The 26884-nt window shown below is 31.7% G+C and overlaps 1 protein-coding gene across 1 annotated transcript; it reads left to right on the top strand.

The window, feature by feature from the left end:
• The first annotated feature begins 612 nt into the window (after window positions 1-612).
• Window positions 613-21145, top strand: LOC143082905 (Na(+)/citrate cotransporter-like). The gene is made up of 14 exons (XM_076258906.1): window positions 613-769; window positions 3766-3915; window positions 4682-4797; window positions 5250-5389; window positions 7146-7293; window positions 8844-9002; window positions 9850-9981; window positions 11031-11114; window positions 12248-12352; window positions 13167-13264; window positions 16015-16145; window positions 16290-16451; window positions 18865-19002; window positions 20619-21145. The coding sequence occupies exons 1-14, from the start codon at window positions 662-664 to the stop codon at window positions 20772-20774; spliced, it is 1827 nt and encodes a 608-aa protein (XP_076115021.1). The 5' UTR covers window positions 613-661; the 3' UTR covers window positions 20775-21145.
• Window positions 21146-26884: the final 5739 nt, after the last annotated feature.

Below are 26884 nucleotides of genomic sequence, written 5' to 3'. Positions count from 1 at the left end.
AAATGGTTCTATTTTAAATATTTAAAGTAACCAGGTGCATTACATTCAATATGAATAATCTAACAAGCCTAAAAGAAAAAACAGTTGTCAATCTCAGAAACACATTTGTTTCATAAGTCAAGTCTTGTTTTTTGACATACTGTTATGAACAAATAAATATTCACAAATTTTTGAAAGAAGTAAACGTCGATTAAGGGACATAACTTTTGATATACCTTCAAAGTAACATCTATAATTTTATAAGGTTAAGACCTCAAATAAGCGTAGTGTATATTGTAGTTATTTTATTTGCCCATTAATATTTTATTAGAGTATCCATGACCCGTGTTTTCAAAAATTAAACTTAAATAGAATAGGCTACAGAACTGAACTCATAATCATAAAAAGTAACAATCAAAGTCAACTTTCTAAAACAAAAAAAAGAAAGAAAGAAAAACACCTATAGATCAGCCATATTTCTATTACTTATAATAAGACAAATTGTGTCCAGTTATAAATTATTGAAACCATATATCATTATAGATATAAATAAATCGTATTCGAGTGTCTATAAAATTTACCAACTACAATATGTACATAAACAAGTTTTATACTTTTATTGTTATCACATGAAATAGGTGAACATAATTTTGTAGCGAACATCATTATTAACATTTTACTAATGGGATGGAGACGTGTTTTGCGGGATTTGTGGGAAGTCAAACGGACTCTGATTGTTATTGTTGTGCCTTTGATACTACTGCCATTACCACTTCTCGTTGATTCCTCGGTAAGTATTTTGAAAAGCTTAACTCGATATGATGAACACATCTTTAGTCCCTTACTAACATCTTCTAAGCTATTATTATCAATACCAAGTGTAAATTATATTTCATTTTACAAAAGACCTAAAATAAGTGGTGTTTGGTTTTTTTTTTACTAATGTTTGGTTTTGTGTAACACAGCAACACAATGTTTTTTATTTTAGGTCTTCGACTTTAGATATATTTGCGGGAAGGTTTTTTGCAAATCTTTACGTCAACATTTTATAAGTCTATTTCGTTCGTGGTAACTCCTTGTTTACTAATTAACGATCAAAAACATAAATTATTGTCATGTCCTCGGATTTAAAATCTGAATCTACTGATTGCTATTGGGCATTGCTCACAATTTTACTTAATTGAAAGATCTACAACATAATCTTATCAAACAGAGCCTTTCTACAAAGTGGGAAACAATGATAAAAATTCCGCATTTTAGGTTATAAATCGTTCTTCATAAAAAAAAAAACCCCACAGATTCCCACAACAATTACACCGCAAATGATATATTTAAAAATGCGGTCGACAGTATATGTGTTGAACTTGGTGGAATATTATTTCAAAAGTCAGTCGTAATTCTAATGCGTACTGATTGTGCAAACCTTCTGTCAGACTTGTTTATCTTCTCATATAAAGCAGAATTTATACAAAACCTTCTCAAAGACAAAAATTGAGGAAAAAGTATCTTGAAAGTTCTTAAATACCGCTTTTAGATATTTTGAAAATGTTCTGACACAAGTATCCCAAATTTTCATACGCACTTACTTCTCATATATCCTAAGAATTTGAGACTAAGGATACTGTATTTGGTAGAAGTTGTGCTTCATATCTTCTTCTTTTCTACGGTATGGACGCAGAAGGACGAATTCCAACTAGAATCTTTGTCGTACGTGTTTATTTCACTTTCCAATTATCAACTTTCTATTTGTCAGCATTAATATACACTTTACTCCATTGTATGGCGTTTACATATCTCAATTTATACCTTACGATCGTACATGTTCACAATATACAACTTTCATTAACAGGGATTTATAACACAAAAACTGCTCTTGCAAGATTATTATGAAAAACGACACTTCATAAGTTTTGTAATCATCATAACGATACAATAAGTCGGTGTCTCAACTCTCTAGCAATATGTTTTTACAATCTTAGATCTTTGGATGCCAGTATGGTCTTTCGATCAGATATTTTGCCGATTGTGCATGTTGTGTCCTTTTCTAGATTGTGACAGTTTGGCTGGCTGTGTATACGCATGATGGTAAATGCATGCATAGTAGGAGATGCATGACCAGTTGACGCAACCTTTCTTGCTTCATTCGGATTTCATGCATTCCCATGTTTTTGTTGTTTTTTATCTCCATTTGTATCCGTTCAAATCTATTTTACGAGATTTCTATATCGGTAAACAACTGTCGCCTTAATTATGGTATTCAGAATACTGTGTTAGGGAGCAATATTAGAATTTGACAATCTTTTTCTTCAAAACATAAACGCAAAGAGTATAATGTCTGTCCAATAAGGCATTTTTATTATAGAGAATTAAACCTGATATACCAATAGCGATAATGCGTAATGTAATTTATATCATTCAAGCAAGTTAATTTCAATTTTCTTTTATATCTTTTGTTATGTTTTCCACACCTGATTTGCATTGTGTAAATTATCATTTTGTACATGTATCACCTTAATATGCCTGAGGTAGTAGTAAGTTAAGTTGACTTTTCTTATCTCGATTGAACTAAGTAACTTTTAATAAATGTAAGTTATTATGTTTTTAACTGTATCACGCGTTCTCTACTGAACAATGTACAAGGTAGAGGGTTGAACCTACGTAATACTAGTAAAGTTTGACCTCTGTAGATGTTCAAATACTAGTTTTCTGTTTTAAATTCTATTTCAAATTTTCTGATTATGTCATGTCATAAGTGTTGTCTTCTGGATTGAAATACAAGTCATCTAGATTTAGATGATTTAGTACATGCCCTATGGTATATATATATAATGTTTGATTTTGTCAGGTTTTTGGACGTCCCCTTTTTGAATATGCATTGGAACTCGATAGTTTATTATAATTTTTTACTTAAGGGCATACGATACAGTTTTGATCCCGTATTTAAATTTTGATGAAAATTTGCATGTATGCTATTTTTTACTAAATTAAATCAAATATGTAATAAAAAATATACCTTCATGTGCTACATATTTGAGTAAATTGAGGTTCAAATTTCAGATATTTCCTTAAAATACGGATTTGTGGACGTATTTTTCGTTTCGATAGAAATACATAACTTTTTTGTTTTAAAAGATAAACACTATCTTTTTTTTGTTAATTTATTTTTTATTTATGTGTTATATAAATATTGCATAAATTTGTACATTTTATTTTTACAAATGTCTGAAATTGATCAAATGATCATGAATGTCGGAAAAAAACCGTCATTTTTAGCTGTATAATAATCAAATTTAAAAAATTGTTATGAAAATTGGTACACATAATCTTTTTACGTAATTAAACCAAATGTCATCTTAAAAAACAGGGGTCCATGAACTCGTTTTCAAGTTAAATCAGTTTGAATGATAAAAATTAAAAAGTCAGCCGAAAACTGCATGTTTTCCCGATAAGTCACCGTTTGACGTCGCGAAAATAATAATTTACGTTAGCAACGTCATTATCCTCCCCTGTATCTGTATCGCATGCCCTTAAGGACAATCAGTATTTATTTTCGTACATTGTCACAATACATACGTTTAATGTTGTAAGATCAATTTGCATGCCCCCATTTCATAACGAAATTCATATTTAAAAAATGAAATTAACCTAGTATATTCTAAACATAAAGTACAGTGTATATGTATCAATTTGCTCATTAATATAAGGAATGACAATATCATAAATTCAGTAGTTAGTACATGTATATGTGAAAGAATTATGGAATTATAATTGGTTTCTTTTATTCAGGAGGCAAAATGTGCGTATGGTCTTGCAGTGATGGCGATCTTCTGGATAACAGAAACTCTGCCATTGGCTGTGACATCTTTGTTACCTGTAATAGTCTTTCCTATCTTTGGGGTTATGAAAGCAGGTGATGTAGCATCAAATTATATAAAGGTAACTGTTTTTAAAGGTAATATGTGTTGCATGTTGAATATGTTTAGTAAATAAACTCATCATAGATACCAGAATTGAATTTTGTAGTTGCGTCAGACGCCCGTTTCGTCTACGCTTGAATCCAAAAAAGTTAAATAGGCCAAACAAAGTACAAAGTTTAATTAGGACCTAAAATTCCTAAAAGTTTTGCCAAATACACTAAAGTAATCTATCATTGAGGTAGAAAAGCCTAAATATTTAACAAATTTAAATTTTTGTAAATTAATGAATGTTTATGTATTACTTTAAGAAATTACGACTTAGCTCCCATCTCTCGTGTATCGATCAAATCAAATTCAAAGATTTGTGTGTTTTCCACTCTACACTATTAACATTCATCCAAAATTGAAAAGAAGGGGAAAATACCAGTGAGACATTCATATTTTATAAGTTGATATTTATTTAATTATAGAAAACGATGACTAAGCAACACGAAACCCAACAAAAATTTGGGGTGAAATCACTCAATATTTTCAGAGAGGGTAAGCAGTTCCTGTTCTACTTTATCAATTTTTGTGTTATTTATGACATGATAAGTTTTTGTCAAAATTTTTAAAAAAGTGGAAAGGAGTAGAACAAAAATCACACATAAGGATTTAAATTCAGGTTTTGGAATCTTATTTATGTTCATGATTATAATGGTTGCTATTTAAATGTAGACAATAACTAATTAGTACAATAATAAGAAAGAGGATTTTTTTAGAACAACGTTTGTTTTTGTTTTAAGGATTCATCAATATTCGGAATTGGTGGCTTAACTCTTGCTGTTGCTGTAGAAAAATGGAATCTTCACAAACGAATAGCTCTGAGGGTTCTTCTTATGTTTGGTTCAAAACCAAAATGGTGAGTATACACAAGAAGGAAAACTCAATATTGTTAACTTGGTTAATAAACGACTCAAAACCTTTATAACAACATGCAAATTTCACATTTATTACAGTCTATTATGAAAAAGCTAAATATTAAAAAAAGAATTATCTTTCAATAAAAGGTGATGTCAATGAAAACTACATGTATAATATATAAATCTGGAATAAATGGATGCTAAAAATGGAATTCGACATAAAACTGCATAACCCACTCATTATAACATTAACGGTACAAAAGTTTTTGAGCCAGATATGCATCTCAACGACAAATAATTTTGATAATCCAAAACTTATATACATCAAATCTTTTATGGCTATAAATCTATTTTGCTTCTCACCTTCAAAACACATGAATTCTATAAAGTGTTATAAAAAATTTTTACAATAATTTTGTAATATTACCAATCAGTTTGTTCTTTTTGGCAGGTTAATGTTTGGGTTTATGTTACCGACTTGGTTTTTGTCTATGTGGGTCAGCAATACGGCCACAACGGCCATGATGATACCTATTGTAGGTGCTGTTATGGAACAGTTAAAGGAAGTTAATAAAGTTGAGGAGGTTAATGGTAATTTACTTTTTAAAGTATTTAAATGTCTAGATATTTTTAGTATCAAAATAAAAGAAAATAAAATAAAACAAAAGGATGCATTTGTTTGTGTTGAATAAGATCATATTGAAAGTTATCAAATATCAACGTTTCCCATTTCCGTTATCAATTTTTGTATTGAAACATTGAAATTTCCCTTTTACTCCATTTAAAGATAAGTTCTGAACTGAAGTAAATAAGCAAACTGAAAATAATTCAAAACATAAAAAGTACCTTTTAAAACTTCAAAACATTATGTTAAATAGTTATCCTTGATATTTTGTTGTCGTTAAGATTTTCATGTTTATCAGCTACTAAAATCATCCTATGAGTACATCATATTTTATACACCACTTAAATTGAAAGGTACATGCATGTATGTATGTTTTGAAATAACCTGACAACTTGGCAGCTGTCAAACATTCTTACCGCATAAGTACAAATGTAGTCGCAAATGTATCTCAGAAAAAGAGGGCATCAATGTCATTAAATCAGGACATGCATTGGTAAATTAGTAAATAGCTAAAACGTTCATTGTACTTTAAGATAACATTATTGGGTGCACAAGAATACTTACAATATTAAGTTGTATGAATATGAAAAAATGTCTTATTGTTTATCGTAATTGCTTACCTATCATTTATTAATTTATAATCGATCATTTAAGAAATGTATACCTTTAATTATTTAATCTGATAATATTCTCTTTAATCCTTATGATATGTTTTGACTATTTGTGGACTAAAGTACCATATTCCGCAAATAGTCCAAAAATGTCATAAGGACATAAGAGCTACGGTTCCGCAGCTATGTGCTAGCAGAAAACCACCAGAGGTATCATTGAGTATACATACCTATCTATATATTGGATATCTTTGTATTCCAACTCTCAAACTCTGATCTAGGATAACATTTGATCTTCGATTTTGTATATATATGAATGTTTAATTGAAAACTGCTAAAATAGTATATTATATATATTATTTGTATATAAAATGACACATGTACTTCAAGGTCATTATATGATTTGCGCAGCTTAAAGGGGCACTAACTGTCAAAATTAAGTTCACATATATGTCTCAAAGTCTCATATTTGATTTATAACAATGTAAAATATAGATTCAAATTGTAAAAAGTCTAAAATAAACCTTTTAAAGTACATGGGCTAGCGAATATGTGTATTTTAGTCTAGACGCCATCTAATTAATCATCGAGTTGACATCCGAACACCTCCGATGGTCATATAAGCGATAGAAACATAAATATAGATATACATAGAAAGTTAACTCGTTTTACATGTATATGAATGATGTTTTGTGGATCAAATCAGTCAATCAAATGATTTACCTTTGTTTCATTTTCAATGTTGACATTCGTTTCCTTTAAATAACTCAACACGCAAGATTCAAGCGTTATCCATCTCTAACTAAGGGGTTAAATTGAAATTCACATGAATACGGATTCAATGATGTCGAATAGTTATCAAAGGTACCAGGCTTATAACTTAGTACGCCAGGTGCGAATTGTTGACTTGCAAATATATCACCAACGTTGCATTGGCTATGTTACTTGTGTAGTTCTTCGTTTTTATACATCTCCAGTTGGTCCTGTGTACGCCTGATGAAGGTTGATCCCGAAAATTTCGTCTAAAGCAAATTTCGTAAGTTAGAATATGATATTCAGTATCTTAATTTTATATTATGACCAACAAGTCATTGATAAATTTACATTGTAGAAAAGGGCACCGATAACCTTGGATACGATAAAGCAAATAATGTGGAAGAGAAACCAAACGAAAATGGAGTTAAGGACTTTAATATTACATACAGTGAAAATGGAGAAGAAGGCATGAAAGAAGTTCAAATTGAAGTTAAGGAAAAACAGTAGGTATAAATTTAATACCTAGAATCACCTATGGATACTATTCTCAATCTTTTGATTTCGACTCTTCTTACAGATATTTGAAATTTTACATACCGGTATTCGAATACTTTTACATCCCATGCTTTTAAATTCTAAGCTAAAACCCTTCCCAGTGAAGGTAAATCCCGAAAAGTACCTCGGATGCAATACATTTATATGAGTTATTTTCAAACCACGCATACATCCATATGACGTAATCCATTAAGCAAAGGTCCAAGATGTATATTATATATATCAAGATGCATCGTACAGTCACAAGTAATTTCATTAAACGTTAGATAACTAAAAAAAGTGCTGATAGCTTAGAATCTATTTCACGTCATATTATAGTTAAGGGAACAGTTTTGATATGATGTAACAATTCAGGACACTAAATTAATATAAACACTTGAGGAGGAGTTCTTAAATTGTTTGTCTTCGTTTCAAAGTCCCAGCGTCAACGCGGACCACACATTTATAGCATGCTTTAAGTTCAAGGCACCCTGACAACGGTTTGAGAGGTGAGATAGACAATTTCATTAAATATACAAGAAAAAACACACACTTAAAAAAACAAGCGGCAGCACAAGATTTTGTTTTATAAATTGCAAGGACAAATTGTTTTTAGTCATTAAAAACAAATATGAATAGGACAAAACAATTCAGGTTGACTGCATTACCAGCATATGTCGCTAAAAATACAATACAGACAGAAAGCACTAGATTGGAGGGGAAAATGGATATGGTTACCAATTCTTGACACACAAAATCCTACATACACAGAACAAAATCCAACGCTTACGGTCAACGCTTTAATTGATGTTCTTCATCTCAAAGTGACAATAAGAAGTAACACAATCTCGCATTGCTTTGCATGAGTGAGACGTCCCTAAGGATGACTTGAGTAGGATTATTTGCTAGATGTCAATAATGATACATCTAGATGCATTCTGTTTACAATTCATCATGTCTTTAATTTCTTTATTCAACCGGCTCCATCGTATGACGTTTTAATATTTCAGCTAATACTTCACCAACGTACATGTTCACACTAAACAGACTTCACTAACTTGGATGATTCGACATTATAATGAGACAGAACAACTGAAATCGACACTGCATTAGTTGTACGGTCACAATCACGAATTGGTTGATCGACACATTGTGTCGTTGTCTCAAGTAACTAGCGATATGTCTCTGCAGTCTTAGATCCTTATATACCAATATAGTCGTATGAACTGTAATTTTACAAGTTGTGTGCTATTCCTGTTTGTGATATTTTAATACGTTTGAGCTCGCCTGGCAGGTGATGCATTTATTGGAGGAGACGCTTATCACGTCGACGTACTCGGTCCCGGTCCTTTAGGTGTTCATGCATTTTCGGTACTAGTAGATTTGTCTATTCCTAATCTATTTACTACATATGAATATTGGTATACTACTGTTGTCTTAATTTATTACTGTATATATTATCTTTTTTATTTCCTATGGATTTTCTTGATAATTTGATCGATATAAATCTGTGTTGTAGAAATAAGGAGCAAGTACATCACAATTATTCAGAATCTAAAGAGTATAAAAATATGTGTAAGGCGATGACATTATGTGTTGCCTATGCTGCTAATATTGGCGGAACTGGAACCTTGTCTGGTACAGGACCAAACATTATTATGCAAGGACAAGCAGATCTGTGAGTTCAAAAATGTATATAAAGCTTGCAGTCTATTCTTTAACAATCATCATTACATTGGTTTCAATGAATTACATTAATTTCTCCGTAAAATAATAATCGATAATTTCACATGTGGAATAAACGTGATTATTTCACTCTTCTGACGTCATACAACAAAAGGCGTTATCACGACGTCGATAAGGTCACATAAAAACTAATTGGGAATGCGAAGAAAAATATATTGTTCCTCACATTTTCTACTTTAATTACATAAAAAAAACTATTTGCCAATGTAATAAAAAGAATGACTAATCAAAGAACTCCAATATCGAAAAATATTCAACTTGTGACCTACGCACATTCGTGAATTAATGTGTTGTTCAGTCATTTGTTGAATATTTTCTCTATTTCAATCCTTCGATTAGCTATTCTATAAATATTGTTATATTGTTTAAACAGGCACACACTTACCTAATTGTGTCAAGAGATGGAATCAAAATTCTGAATATAGACAGACATCGAACGAAACAGAAGCACATACAAGAAAAAATGTAGAAGAACAGTGAACACATAATGATTTGAGCAATTTCAACTACCAAAAAAAAAAATCTTGTTCTGCTTTGATGCGAAAATTGTTTTATCCAACATTTAGGTAAGGACACAATTCTATGAAATGTCTTGAACACAAAACACAACAGTTTTCATACACATGCAAATAGGAGAGCATTGTTATTTTTTGTATTTGTTCTTTTACGTAGATATTTTTTAACACATAGTTATACGCGATTTCATGTTCAAAAATAAATACTGCATGTTTGCCTATTTCCTTGATAGAAATATCTTCATTGTTTTGTCTTTTAATTAGAGTGTTCCAACGAGTTGGCATAGAATCTTCAGGGATTAACTTTGTTAGTTGGATGATATTTGCCCTTCCTGGCTCTATTATATGTTTAGCAATTTTATGGATATGGTTACAGATATGGTTTCTCGGAATAAGGTAAGATCATTGTTATCGTTAAGCATCGATTTAGGCAAGTACAACTTATTAAAAAGCACAGAAGAATTCGAAATATAATGAGAGATTGAAAATAGGTATTTCATTTCTATCACAAAGATATGAATTCATAGTGTGTTAATTTACGTTGTTTGATTGAGTTAAGCCTTCCAATTGATATTTTATGGTGTTGTTTTCTATGTTGTGATGTTATGCTATTGTTTCAGTAAAAGGGAGAAGGTTTGGTACCATTAAAACGTTTAATCCCACTGCCAATGTTTGTACATATCCTAAGTCAGGAATCTGATGTACAGTAGTTGTCGTTTGTTTATGTAATTTATACGTGTTTCTCGTTTCTCGTTTTTTATATAGATTAGACCGTTGGTTTTCCCGTTTGAATATTTTTACACTAGTAATTTTGGGGCCCTTTACAGCTTTTTGTTCGATGTAAGCCAAGGCTCCGTGTTGAAGGCTGTACAATGACCTATAATGGTTTACTTTTATAAATTGTTATTTGGATGAGAGTTGTCTCATTGGCACTCACACCACATCTTCCTATATCTATAATTTTATTATTTTTAATGTATTTCAGAAGTTTGTATTATGTCTTTAAAAAGTAAGAAAAAATATCGCTAAATATTATTCAATAAACTTAAATTGATATATTCAATTAACTTGAAATAAGAATTGTGAGCATCTATTAGAGTATATGCTGCATGTAGTATGTCAAAAGTAAGTTAGAGGTTTGAATATTAAATAATTCACCATTGATACACGCAATCATAGGTAAAGGGAGTAGAACTATAACATAGTAAAATAGATAACTAGTCAGCGTACGAACAAATTAAAACATTTAAACCACTTTTCAGCAGTGTTGCCTTTTATCTATTTTCATTAAAGATTTAAACGAAATGTAGCAGTTTAAACATTTCTGTCAATTATTTATATACCACAGAATTTTTGTGATATGCGTAAACAAATGAATTTAAAAAGTTTAAAACAATCAACGAATTTTATTTTGTTTCATGAACTTGTGTATATTATTCTCTTAGAGAATTATTGTGTTCAACCAAGAAAGAAGATCAAAGAGCTACTAAAATAATAAGAGATGCCTTCGAAAAGTTAGGACCTATGTCGTAAGTATAACTATACATAATTCTTACACTTAGAGTATTTGCTCTCACATTGTTGTCAATACAATGACATTCTATGAGACCCTTATATGCAAGTGAGATATTAAGCTTGCTATAAAACCAGGTTTAATCCGTCATTTTCTACATAAGGAAATGCTTGTATAAAGTAAATGATATGAAAGTTTGTGTGGTGTGTTTGAATTTTTTAATATTTCTGCCATTTGATAAAGGACTTTCCGTTCTAAATTTCCTTGGAGTACGTATTTTTGTTATTTCAATTTTAAATGTATACAAATATAAAAAAATGTTGAACATTCAAATATACCAACGCTGTTAACGTTGATATTCACTAGTTATGTTATGAAAAATGCATCACCTTTAATGATTTAAAGGTAATGTCTGACGTAAAAATGGCTAGTGTATTGCTAGTGTGCTTTGTCCGTGTGACTGTTTATGTTCCTTTTATACATGTGACGTGGATCTGTACTTTAAACATCCCGTCATTATTTTTATTGTTCTACTATAGTTTTTGCATACTTTGAAAGACAAAATTATTTTATATCTCTTCCTGTGTGACGTTTACATTCTGACGTCAAACGTGTTATTCTACACCAAAGTTGCTGTTAATCTAGCCATACGACACAGGACCTAAACTATTTCAATCCTTTATGTTGTGTTTTAACATACATGAATACAAAAAAAATAAGGAAGCAATGAACGTGGTTGTTAAATTTCATATATTCTTGTTTGTGCTTCTTTGTTAAATATTTGTATGTTTTTGTTCTGATTGAGGTTGTGACACAATGATAACCCTATTTTGACAATTTTACCTAGTATGTCTGTTTTGTTCACACATCGTTGATAATATAATGGAAGCTGATGCGACTGAAATATAAGAGGGAGGTTTAGCGCTATATTACCAGGTTCAATCCACCATTTTCTACATAAGAAAATGCCTGTACCAAGTCAGGAATATGACAGTTGTTGTCCATTCGTTTGATGTGTTCAATCTTTTGATTTTGTCATTTGATTAAAGACTTTCCGTTTTGAATTTTCATCGGAGACCAGTATTTTTCTCATTTCACTTTTTTGCAGTGACATTAATTATACAATTGAACTTATACATTATTTTTCAGTTTTGCAGAAATAGTTGTATTAGTCCATTTCGTTTTACTGATTATATTATGGTTCAGCAGAAAGCCTCCATATGTTGATGGATGGGGTTCATGGTTCAAAACAGGGTAATCTTTATTTAAATACTTAAAAGTACAACTCTTTGCGTTAAACGACATTCGAAATGCATATAGTAAAAGTTTCCCAAACCAGTTGTTCATTAAAACAACAGGAATATGAAAACTTGAACAATATAATAAAATAAAGACAAAATATTTGAACAATATACTAGTACAAAGAAAAATATGTTTTATCTTATTGTCTATCCAATCAATCTAAAGCGCACAACCATGCATTTTAAATTCAATTGTCGTCTGAAAACCTTGATGTAGCAATACATAGTGATCACTCGTTGTCCTCGTAATTAAATCTACGTTAAACTTGGTTTACCATAAACTCGTCGAAAACGGTTGAACTGACTTCAACAAAACTTGTACATGACATAAAATATTTCTCTTATTATTTTAATTTTTTATATGGATGATTATTATGGTTCTCATACAAAAACATTCGCCATTTCTGGTCATTTTATCTTTTTTTTAGAGAGATAAGCGGCATACATCTTCCTTGCAATACTCACATATTTAATGATTACACATATACAATGTCACACATTGTATTTACTTTTGTTTTTAATTTGTATAATGTGACACTAACAAGATAAATAGTATTATCGTAACATTTAAATATGCATGTATGTTTGATTTTTTTGAAATACAATGATTTACCTCCCTTTTCTCTAAGATTAATCGGACATGAGTTAGATCTATTTTCTATTTCATACTTCTTTTTTTATAATCTGTAGTTTATTCATTCAGAGTACGTTTATCAAAGATACAAATGTTGTAATACTACATTCATTTTTAACATATATGTTTGTAGATATTTAACAGATTCTGCATCCGCTATATTTATTGTGACGTCCATGTTTATATTTCCATCAGTTCGCCCTGCAGTTTTGTGTTTTAGAAAAACAAAAGGTAATAGAGATAAGTATTAGGGGAATAAGAAGTTGTATCCACATTAATATATCATTCTTTAAAAAATACATGTGACCTGTAGGTCATTTTTATAAGAATATATATACTATGTAGTTACAAAGATTTCAAAGATCAGAGATTTCATCATTGTAAATTAGGATTAAACATATGTTGCCTTTAGACCGTGTATTCACCCAGCAACCTATACAGAGTCAACGAACTAAAACGTAAGCTAACGAATGTATGATAGTTATCAAAAGTACCAGGATTATAATTTAGTACGCCAGACGCGCGTTTCGTCTACATAAGACTCATCAGTGATGCTCTTATCAAAATATTCATAAAGCCAAACAAGTACAAAGTTGAAGAGCATTGAGGATCCAAAATTCCAAAAAGTTGTGCCAAATACGGCTAAGGTAATCTATGCCTGGGATAAGAAAATCCTTATTTTTACGAAACATTCAAAGTTTTGTAAACAGAAAATTGATAAAAATGACCAAATTATTGATATTCATATCAACACCGAAGTGCTGACTACCGCGCTTGTGATACCCTCGGGGACGAAACGTCCACCAGCAGTGGCATCGACCCAGTTGTGTAAATATAGTTATCAAAAGTGCCAGGATTATAATTTAGTACGCCAGACGCGAGTTTCGTCTACATAAGACTCATCAGTGACGCTCTTATCAAATATTTATAAAGCCAAACAAGCACAAAGTTGAAGAGCATTGAGGATCCAAAATTCCACAAAGTTGTGCTAAATACGGCTAAGGTAATCTATGCCTGGGATAAGAAAATCCTTAGTTTTACGAAAAAATCAAAGTTTTGTAAACAGAAAATATATAAAAATGACCAAATTATTGATATTCATGTCAACACCGAAGTGCTGATTACTGGGCTTGTGATACCCTCGGGGACAAAACGTCCACCAGCAGTGGCATCGACCCAGTTGTGTAAATATAGTTATCAAAAGTACCAAATTATAATTTAGTACGCCAGACGCGCGTTTCGTCTACATAATACTCATCAGAGACGCTCTTATCAAAATATTTATAAAGCCAAACAAGTACAAAGTTGAAGAGCATTGAGGATCCAAATTCCAAAAAGTTGTGCCAAATACGGCTAAGGTAATCTATGCCTGGGATAAGAAAATCCTTATTTTTACGAAACATTCAAAGTTTTGTAAACAGGAAATTTATAAAAATGACCAAATTATTGATACTCATGTCAACACCGAAGTGCTTACCAATGGGCTGGTGATACCCTCGGGGACGAAACGTCCACCAGCAGTGGCATCGATCCAGTGGTGTAAATAGTTATCAAAATTACCAGGATTATAATTTAGTACGCCAGACGCGCGTTTAGGTAATCTATGCCTGGGATAAGAAAATCCTTAGTTTTACGAAAAATTCAAAGTTTTGTAAACAGGAAATTTATAAAAATGAACACATTATTGATATTCATGTCAAAATTATATGAGCACTACTCAAATGTTGGAGATCTCATTCTAACCTCTAGATGTACTGGTATATAGCGAGTCTGAGATATAACGTGGTAGTCTCATAAATCTCTATTTACCAGATCTATAAGTGTAACATGAGTGATATAAAATGCACTATATCGGTTTGTTATGTTCGATATTTTAAGTGTAACAATAAGGAAGCCGTTTACTAAATATTTTATATCAACACACTTGACTTCTGTTGATGTGATTTACAAGGCTTTCCAACAAGGGTCTGTATTTGTTGTACCATAAATCAATAATTAGAACAATTATATCTTTTAACATATAGATAAAACAAGGAGTGGAAAGTGCTATTCCTGTTTAAAACATAGTGTATATTCTATTCTTTCTGCTCAGGGATCAAATGTGGCAATTGTTACTCAATAAGGGTGACACGGTAGTATTTGCCATTTAGACTTCTCTTTTGTGTACTCTACTTAAGTCAATGTATCTGAACAGTGCGATGGGATAAAATATACAGTATCAACTGAACATACTTTCCCAAACTGAGGGATGAATCAGGTGTAGGAAATATGAAATAATTTTACATACAGGAGAAAATAATGTTTTGAGACTTTTTTTTTAATTTTGTATTCACTGCCTGATAAAAGACATAAAAGCACTAATGCTTTGTGTTTTTAACAATAAAAAAAAGTACACGGTCATGATACATACAAGTATTCAAATTCGTTTTTGAATAGTATCATGCAAGTACTTCAGAAAGCTGTGTATGTAGAATTTTGGGCAGTGTTCCAAAAATCGAAAAAGGCTATCAATATCCCTTATAAACGATGCAACACTGAATAATAATACATACATATACTATAATTGATTTAGTCATACAACACTTTGTGTTTATCTATCAGGAGGAACTCACTATACACAGACAAAATGCAAAAATGCAGTTAAACATTTTACTAGAAATTGTTAAACTTCATTTTTCTCGATTGGCAAGTAATATTTGTTAGTCTTTATCTCCTGTGCGGTTTGAGTATATGAAGTCTCTGTAGAAAAGAGCATACATAATATCCAAAAAGACATTGGTCATAGAAGTTGTTTTAATCAGTGGACAACTTTCATCTTTCATCTTTCGAGTAACAGTATGTGTATTCATTTATTACTTATTTCACTATACAACATCTTTGTATTTATACTTCTGCTCTGTACAATTGGGAAACGAGAAATATTAATAAAAATGTAATAATGATTCCATTGATGATATCATTTTATTCCTGTAATGATTAAGGATTTCCAAAAGATGACAGACCGCATAAATCGGTGCCACCTATATTGGACTGGCCTACTGTTGAGAAGAAGTTTCCATGGGGTGTTCTATTATTGATAGGAGGAGGATTCGCTTTGGCAGATGCCTGTGAGGTAGGTAATACACATATTACAAAATCTTAAATTTGAACTTTTCAGTAAAAGTATTTATCAACAGTTATTTAAATGAGTTAAGATGTCAAATTTACAAAATAAAAAGATATAGTATCATTAATGTTTAAATTTGATATTTCGTAGAAATCTGGTTTATCTTCATGGATCGGATCACATTTAGAAGCCTTTAAGGAGTTGGACACGTGGGTTATGGTCCTTCTCTTTACATCATTAGTAGCTGTATGTACAGAAGTTACTAGCAATACAGCAACTATAACACTCTTGTTACCTATTCTTGGAGATCTGGTAAGTATTTTGGGTTTCGTTTTTTTTTTTGCATTTTCAGTTATATTGATATGGGACATTGAAAATAATGTGCATTGTACCGACTTAAATGTTCCAATTACTCCCAAATGCTAACAAAGAGAAGGACGAAAGATACCAGAGGTACAGTCAAACTCATAAATCGAAAATAAACTGACAACGCCATGGCTACAAATGAAAAAAAAACAACAGACAAACAATAGTACACATGACACAACATGAAGAAAACTAAAGAATAAGCAACACGAACCCTACCAAAAACTAGGGGTGATCTCAGGTGCTCCGGAAGGGTAAAAGAGGGACGAAAGATACCAAAGGGACAGTCAAACTCATAAATCTAAAACAAACTGACAACGCCATGGCTAAAAATGAAAATGAAAAAGACAAACAAACAACAGCACACACGACACAACATAGAAAACTAAAGAATAAACAACACGAACCCCACCAAAAAACTAGGGGTGATCTCAGGTACCCCGGAAGGGTAAGCAGATCCTGCTTCACATGCGGCACCCGTCGTGTTGCTTATGTGATAACAAATCCGGTAAATAGTCTTACTCGGTAGGTCACATTCATGAAAGGGAAAGGGATTGTAGTTACGACGTAAGGAATATATAAGCAGATCCTGCTCCATAGCATATTGTTATATATCGCTAAGTTCAGATAGAGGCAACAGAATATAACGATGTTAAAAAATAAAAAAAAATCATTTTTAACAGACTGAAACCGCGTGCGCCTCCTGCTTTGCATGCAGTGCCAATCATAAGTATCAAAATCTAGTCAAAATGTCAAGCTATGGAATATGACAAAATCGTCTTATTTGCAGATCTGGCATTTTTTCTTCTTCATATCTATACCAGAGTAACATGCATCTGGTAAATAGAGATATATACACGTCGTACCGACCAACAGATTCGTGGTGGTGACCGTAAATTTGCATATTGATATAAGAAGATGTGGTATGAGTGCCAATGAATAATGTCTTTTTTGTAATTCGTCTTCATAACATAAATGGAGAAACTTTGTATTAAGAGGCGAATCCCTGTTAACATATTCTGTATACTGTAAACATGCAAAACTTAATCTTCAAACAATGGCGTAGAATGTTAACTTGGCATTGCACAAGGTCATGCTTTTTTCTGACTGTTTATGACGTCTTTACACTAAATCCATTGGATGTTGGATTTGTACGGATTAATAGTTAAGTCTTAGATGCATGATTTTTTTATTAGCTGTTAGTGGCTTTGAACTAGCTGTCAGATAACTGCGAGTACTCTCAGATCTGTTCCTACTGTCTTTGTGTTGTTGGGATGTATACGTACCCGGCCACGTCTACTTGTATTTCTGTCCATCTGATGAGTTAAGCCTTTTTAGACTGATTTTTATAGTTCGTTCTTATGTTGTAGTGTTATACCACTGTCCCAGGTTAGGGGGGGGGGATCCCGCTAACATGTTTAACCCCGCCACATTATTTATGTATGTGCCTGTCCCAAGTCAGGAGCCTGTAATTCAGTGGTTGTCGTTTGTTTATGTGTTACATATTTGTTTTTCGTTCATTTTTTTTATATAAATAAGCCGTTAGTTTTCTCGTTTGAATTGTTTTACATTGTCATATCGGGGCCTTTTATAGCTGACTATGCGGTATGGGCTTTGCTCATTGTTGAAGGCCGTACGGTGACCTATAGTTGTTAATGTATGTGTAATTTTGGTCTCTTGTGGACAGTTGTCTCATTGGCAATCATACCACATCTTCCTTTTTATATATAAGGATGTTTATAATCAATAGAAAAACTTAAATCGTTTATTTTGTCAAATATGTTAGGTAGATGTAGTCCATTTGTGTCAATTTCAAGACATATATAAAGATATGAAAAACATTTTATTTTCTGTAGTATCTTTATGAATGAAGTCGGTCTTATTCAGTGCGAAAAAAGGACTTTTCGATGTACTGGCTATACTTGAAAAAACATGCATTTGACAAAACAAATTAATTTTGGTATCTATGATAAATTTATTGGTTTTATGCCACTGTAAGTGAAGGTTTCCTCCCCAATTATACCTGCAGCCCATAAGTCAGTATTTATGTGGTAACATGGATTATCATTGATATGGACATAAATATGAATTAATATTTCCAATTACGAAGATTTTCTACCACAGGAATAGACAAATTGATCTGTATTTGGTCTATTCGATATTTTCTTAACTTAAAAGTTGGCATTTCCTTGATCATTTTAGGTGTTCATCTCAATAACTTCTGAGCTGGAGATGAAGGCCTTCTAAATATTTGTATAAATTGTTCTCTTAATTGCAAATGTATAAAACGCAATATTCTGCTAAAACGTTACAAATAACGTAATGTAAATAATTATTACTTTCTTCTTTATCGGTACAGGCAGTCCGTTTACAACTGAATCCCTTGTATTTAATGTTTCCATGTGCCATTGCTACGTCTTTCGCATTCATGCTTCCTGTTGCAACACCACCAAATGCTATAGTATTTGCGACTGGATATATTACCGTTAAAGATATGGTAAGGTTTTTTATAATTGAAACAATACAATTAAATGTTATATCTATTAAAATCCGACACAATTAAAAAAAATATAAACACTCTATTTGTTACTCGTTAAGTGATATGAATAGACTAGCATACCAATAAAAGAAAAACGCTGAAATACAAATCTTGATATTAATTAAAGGATCTTTTTTCGTCATTTTAAGTTCAACCTGGAAAAAAGAAACATGATGAACGATGTCATGGGATTATGGTTAAAAAGTGTAATGTTGGAACACTAATCAAAATTCAACTTCACAACGAACATGAATCAACTGAAAACTACAAGTCTGTCTATCAAGATTCTTCAAAACAACTATGCCGTAGTTATTCCGTTGTCAGTCAAAATACAAATTATGAAACATTATGTACAAATGTCGAATTTTTAAGACGGTTGTAACTTGAATTTTTTCTTTGTATTTTATTCTAACGGATAAAAGAGGGGCGAAAGATACCAGAGTAAAACACGAAACATATATATACTCTAGATAGAATAAAAGATTAGTTCAGTAAATTTTACCTCGAAATGAAAACAAATGAAAACAAGACTTTATAAATCCCATGCGTCCGACGTTCTTTACTGGAATTGCCTTCATGATCAAGGAACGCTCAAAGCCGAATATTTAAAAGCCAAGGATGTATCACTAGCGAAACAAGTGAAGAGTTTTATAACCAAAATGGACACACACAAAACAATAGCAATTCCATCTTATGTCAACTTTGATAGGGGGAGTTTCCTAATAATTTATAAATTTATAAACGGATTATTTAAGAAAGGTTTGTTAAACATCAAGTGAGTGTCGACGTACTGACTGCTGAGCTGATGATAACATCGGAACACTTATAAAACGACAATATGAATATACAATGATAAACGATCAAACGACATCCCCTTTTAAAAGCAATATAAGCTTGATGTTAAAAAAGGAATCACAATGATGCATACGATATTTAAACAACATTATATTCTCGAGGTCCAGGTATGACACATTTGAGATACTTAGTATCTATTTTTTGAGCTCACAGTGATATGTTTGTTTTATATGAAGTGATAAAACAAGTTAAGGCCACCCATTTTCGTGTTAAAGTCAAATCTTTTCCCACTTAGTGTCAGTTATTTGTTGTATTTCTGTTCAACCCTTTATCGGGTAAATTTAGATTTTAACAGGAATGAAAATTCACATCAAAGTTTTTATGTATCTCTATATTTTCATATTACTAAACTTGTTTTATACTTAATTTCAAATGTCAAAAGTTTTAATCTTGACCTTTTTGCATCGAAATAGCTTTGGTACGGTTCGTTTCTGGGTCAACGATGTAAATCGGTTAAGGTACACATGCGATGACTGAAAAAGGACGTAAAGTAACAGTCACATTTGTTGATATGTTCATTTTAAAATAAATAGCAATAGATTAACATGCAACATCCAATACCCGGATATATCAGAGGACAGAAGTAGAGTAGTCAGGAAGCACAAGGACTTGCGAGAAATGAGAATGACAGAACCTTCGCTCCATTTAATACCAAGATCGTTCTCATATGTCTAGAATTTTTTAATATACAACGTTATGGTATTATTTGTATTTTGTAGGCATCAGCTGGATTTATGGTGAACATTTTATGTATATTGGTACTGAATGTAGCAGTAAATACTTGGGGGATGGCATATTTTAATCTTAACGTTGTTCCTCCAGAATTTTTAAATGGACACAACACCACTATGAATGTAACGACTGTTAGTCCATAGTGAACACGTGATCTGATTTTTTTAACTGTTTAAAAAATATTGAATAGCATCCGGTGTATCTTTAATACATGTATATGCATCACTTTGATAAAAATTATTGTTTATAAATTTAGTAAATTTTACAGTTGCTATTTTTTCTCACCATCAAGTAGTTTATAGTCATTTTAATTGTTCTGATTATTGGCTATTCTTATATTTCCTTGCTTCCTAAAACTGTTCTTCGTGAGAATATCCGAGTGATGTTGAGATTTGTCGAGATTTATTTTGCTAATATTTTTTATACTTTATCATTGATGTAAATCTCGATAGCATACAGAAAAAAGTAAGAAAGAATCGGGATCTTTAATGATAAATAAACTTGTTCAAAGGTTTACTACTCTTTGCTCGTTTTGCTACAAGGAAAAGAGCCATTTAAGATTCTACAAAGTAAACTCTTATCGAACGACGTTTTCATGTTCAGATAACTGCAAATTTTGCATATGTAGGTCACATCATTAATAAATGTGCAATACGGTAAATGATAATGTAACCACAACTTCATAAAAAACTAACCTTAATAACTATGTTTAAATTAAATTGGTCCGACTGACGAACAAACCGGAACATATGATGCCCCTATTATTTCAGGCGTGCAAAAAAAATTGATTGTTTACAGAAAATCATATTCATCTTAATAGGTGTTGTTGAATATATTTATCGACAAGAATAAATTTCAGACGTCTGAAACGCTTTGCCTGTACCAAGTCAGAAATATGACAGTTGTTATCCATTCGTTTGATGTGTTTGAGCTTTTGATTACCGTTTGATTATGACTGATATCTAGAAATTGACTATGAGGCGGGTCGGTTGAAAACAAAACATTACGACTAAAGGGATGCTTTCAGCTTCCCAATTGTGACCTTTTCATTTTTAAACCAAGAGTTCTAAATGTTGAAGTTGAAATCCTAACTTCGTAAATTTTACGGACGTCATCACGAGTTCGTTTACCGTTATGGAATATACGTTTCACAGATGATATCGGATATGTTCCGTATGTCGTAACTATAACCCCGTTCCCTTTTCACGAATGTAACCAACCGGATTTGATTAACTACAGGCTTTATAATAACATGAGCACAATGACGGGTACCACATGTGGAGCAGGATCTGCTTAACTTTCCGAAGTGCCTAGGATTACCCCAGTTTCTGTTGGGGTTCGTGTTGCTGTTGTACCCCTATTAGTGACATATTTATTTATTCACACATCGTTGTCAATATAATGGAATTTGATGCGACTGTCATGCAAGTGAGAGGTTCAGCTAGCTTTACAACCAGGTTTAATTCACCATTTTTGTACAGAAGGAAATGCCTGTACCAAGACAGGAATATGACAGTTGTTATCCATTCGTGTGATGTGTTGAGCTTTTGAATTTGCCGTTTGATTAGGGACTTTCCGTTTTGAACTTTCTTTTGAGTTCAGTATTTTTTTTATTTTACTTTCTGCTGTATTCACTCTCAATATGATTGCTGAAGACCACATGTTTAGAAGCCAAGAATGTATAACAAGTGGTGTTTTCTCTAAGTCTATCCACAACTGGGATTCATAGCACGAGAATTCAGCTAGTCCTATACAATACAATGGCTTTAAATCAAAAATCTATCATAATAGTTATCAAAGATACCAGAATTATAATTTAGTACGCCAGACGCGCGTTTCGTCTGCATAAGACTCATCAGTAAGCATGTTTCTGTGGCATTCTTTATTTTCAGTTGAATGAAATTAAAAGCGATCAACATAGTCACGTCTACAACTTTAACGATAAATTGTTCATAGACAGTGAGTAAATCATACATAAAAAAACTATAGAGATACTGCTCATGCAACAAGGCAAAATATGTTCCAAAAACATAATGACTTGCAAGTCAATAATTTAACTTCATTGAAAAAAATATTGAATATAATGGAATATATATTCAAAGATGAAATCAAAATTTTATAAATTATATGCTTCCGGACCGGTTTCCTGTGTTAATCTGCATCTGGAACGCTCAAAGCCGTAAATGTAAAAACAAAGATGTATAAGAACAGAATCGTTTCAAGTGCTATATAATAAACTCATCATAGATACCAGGATTGAAATTTTATATTTACGTCAGTCGCGCGTTACGTCTACAAAAGACTCATCAGTGACGCTCGAATAAAAAATGTTAAAAAAGGCAATTAAAGTACGAAGTAGAAGAGCATTGAGGACCAAAAATTCCTAAAAGTTTTGCCAAATACAGCTTAGGTTATCTATTACTGAGGTAGAAAAGCCTTAGTATTATATGACCAAAAGAAATTCGCGAATTAATCAAAATCCATCTAACGTCTCTTTGCCTGATGGAGCATATATAATTGAATCAACTCATCAAAATGTTCTTTTCAATGAAAAAACAAGAATTTTCGTAAAGTATCAGTAGAGATACCATGTTTGCATTTCCGTTGACATTTGCATCGGTATGTAAAAAAAGGGCTCTTATCTATATTTTTGAATAACGCATTGTAAGGCTAAAAATGAAGGGTCGATAATATCTTTTTTATAACAAATACTAATGAAGCTTCTGTGGTCCTGTATATAAAGGTTCTAGCATCTTTTTATACGTCTCACCAGAAAGGAGGTCTAATTACATTTGGATCATATTCGCTCCAAAAAACGTGATCACACTCGAAAAAAATCGATTAAACCACTCGAACAATCACAATCTCAGCCGGACACTATATCTACTACGAAACAGAAAGAAGTGAATGAACCAGTTGATTGAAATACAAATAAACATTGTTATTCAGTATTATTATTGATATATATTATATGACCTCACATTCGTTTGTTAACACTACTTTTAGTTTCACCTATTTATAATAATCTGCAAAGGTTAGAATGCGTAAACAATATCATTCTATTTGCAATATAGATAGATAATATTCGTAACTCCGCTGGGTAATAGTCCGAAAAGCGATGGTAATGAATCACCTGTTATTAAGGTTTATACGTTTTGACGTTTTGAGTTTAGATAATGCAAAGTTGTTTTAGACTCATCAGCATCTTAAAATCTAAAGATTATGTAAAGGAGACCATACAATTGAAATAATTATAAGCATTTTCTAAAATTGCTGTTTATCATATTAATCTGAATGTGAAATTTCACAAAGGATTGAAAGCCGTCATTGAAAAAAATCAATTAAATCTGATTCAGTGGATACAGCATGATCATATGACGGAACTCGTGACACTGGGTGTAATTTGAGAACACGATGTATTTGTGTGCAATTGTGACGCGGTGAGTGTTTCGTGGATAAAATATATACTTACTGTCAAATATAGACATTGTAGTTAAAAGTACGCGTCGCCAGTAGAAGAGGGAAGAAAAATACCAGAGGGACAGTCAAACTCAAAAATCGAAAATACACTGACAACGCCATGGCTAAAAATGAAAAAGACAAACAGACAAAAAAAGGGCACATGACACAACATGTGGCAACTCTTCAACTACAGTACTGTTATACTTAAATGGAATTTTAGTATTTTGACAGTTAATCTTCAGTAGAAATTGAAAATCGTTGATCGTTTAGGTCTTACCACTGGTAATATGGTGGTCCCTTATTCCGAGTAGGATTCCATTAACATGCACATCGTACAAATCATTCGGGTCCAGGACCATTCCAGTATATCTTATTATAATCCTGTTGTTATACATCCCATTTTTTATGAACATGTATCTAGCATTGGTTTATTCAAAATATAATTATATTTGTTATGGAATACATTTTTTCAGATAAAGGCATATCCTCATCAGGTATCCCTCAGCATGTGTTTCCCTTTTTGTAACATAAAGATCTGTTCAAATTCCATTTTCATGTATATATTGGGATAATGTTCCCTCTATCCCCATATGTAAAAATTAAATTCGAACAATTCTTTATATTACAAAATGTAAACATATGGCCATTTTATCATACAACATATTAATTATCATATAAACATAATTAGTTGGTTCAAAAAACAAAAGCAAAAATAATCATTATATAGAAATAACAATTCTTAAAGAAAGGAATACAAGGGTAACAAATATATAAAAACCTAGCTATCTAGTCACAGGATACATTGCACATATCCGTGTTGTGATGAAAAACTGATTTAGTTTTTTTATATATCAAGAAGAATACTAAAAATTTATGTTGGGAGATTTCCGAATTTAAATTTTCTTGCCTGTAATCAAAAACATGACTTTCCCTGCTTTTTCGCCAAGTCTTTGTAACTTGAAATAAGGTTACCATTACTCTTTCGACCATTGTAGTTTAAGAATTGAAACTACGATTTTGGTAATATGTGGTTGTAAAATCAAGGTTTTAGTTTTATTTATATTTATAGTTTGTTACTAATTTTCACAGAAATTTATTTTAATTTATTTATACTGTTCTGTAGACCTTATTTACTGAAAAGTAGATCATCTACACAATATCGTGATCCAAAAGAGGGACGAAAGATACCAAAGGGACAGTCAAACTCATAAATCTAAAACAAACTGACAACGCCATGGCTACAAATGAAAAAGACAAACAAACAACAGCACACATGACACAACATAGAAAACTAAAGAATAAACAACACGAACCCCACCAAAAAACTAGGGGTGATCTCAGGTGATCCGGAAGGGTAAGCAGATCCTGCTCCAGATGTAGCACCCGTCGTGTTGCTTATGTGATAACAAATCCGGTAAATAGTCTAATTCGGTAGGTCACATTCATGAAAGGGAAGGGGCTTGTAGTTGACGAAAGGAACATATCCGATATCATTTGTGAAACGGTTATTCCATAACGGTCAACCAACTCGTGATGGCGTCCGTAAAATTTACGAAGGGATGATTTCAACTTCACCATTTGGAATTCTTGGTTTAATAGCTTCCTTGTGAGCAGCAACTCTCTATCAAGAAAATCCAAGGGTTGAGTCTACTAGTTTTGGATAACAATACACTATTACCATACACTGAATAAAGCAATTCTAGATAACTCGAAATACATGTTCATAGGAAATGTTATTTGTTACTTAATGAATGGCTATTATTTATTTTGAATTTATTGAACCATAAAATTAATTTTTGACTCTTCAATGAGTCAAAAATTAATTTTATGGTTCTATAAATTCAAAATAAATTATTGCCATTCATTATAAATAAATTTCTATCAAAATTAAGGCTCAAAGAATTTTTTGTATTATTTATATAAACAATAACAACGTACACACATGTTGGCGTATGAATACACAACGTCAGAGTGGACGTGTCGCCATAAAAATTGACAGCATTGAAAATAAAAAAAATACATACTTTAACCAATCAGACGACAGTAAATACACCAAATTTACTGTTTAATTCAGTGTTGGCGTATGAATACACCAAATTTACTGTTCAATTCAGTGTTGGCGTATGAATACACCAAATTTACTGTTCAATTCAGTGTTGGCGTATGAATACACAACGTCAGAGTGGGCGTATCGCCATAAAAATTGAATACATTGAAAATAAAAAAATACTTTTAACCAATCAGAAGACAGTAAATACACCAAATTAATTTATAATGTATTAAAATAAGATATGCTAGATTGGTCCTAGACCAGACTGATTTTATTATTTCATTTACTGTCATCTGTTTTTATCCTTTTTCAATTCCTTGTTATCTGTTTCATAAAGCCAAACCAATTTGCTGTTTTGCTGTTATTTGATCCATCCTTGTCCCCTTTTTTTTGTATACATAAGACCACCAAAGATTCAGATCCCAAGTCATGTGACTTACGGTTATGTTAGGTTGAACGACCTTGAACTGATGTAACTAAAAGTTAATCAAAGATCAGACAAACGTATTTTTATTTACATCAATTTTATTTGCAAATTTGAATTTTTATCTTGTTGATTTTCAAAAGTTAACGAGATTTTGTGAACATTATTTTCTCTTATGAAGTAAACAGACGGTGAAAAACATCGCAAACACAAGGATGAAAGTAATGGGCGTTACAAATGAATACTGTATCGAAAGAATTTTGCAATATTGAGACCATTTTAAATATTTTGTCACTTTTCCTTTGTCCTCTGTAACA

The sequence above is a fragment of the Mytilus galloprovincialis genome, chromosome 7 (genome assembly GCF_965363235.1).
Source record: "Mytilus galloprovincialis chromosome 7, xbMytGall1.hap1.1, whole genome shotgun sequence".
NCBI classification, from domain to species: Eukaryota; Metazoa; Mollusca; class Bivalvia; order Mytilida; family Mytilidae; genus Mytilus; species Mytilus galloprovincialis.
The sequence above is the reverse complement of the archived record's forward strand: the minus strand, read 5'-3'. Positions and strand labels throughout refer to the sequence as shown.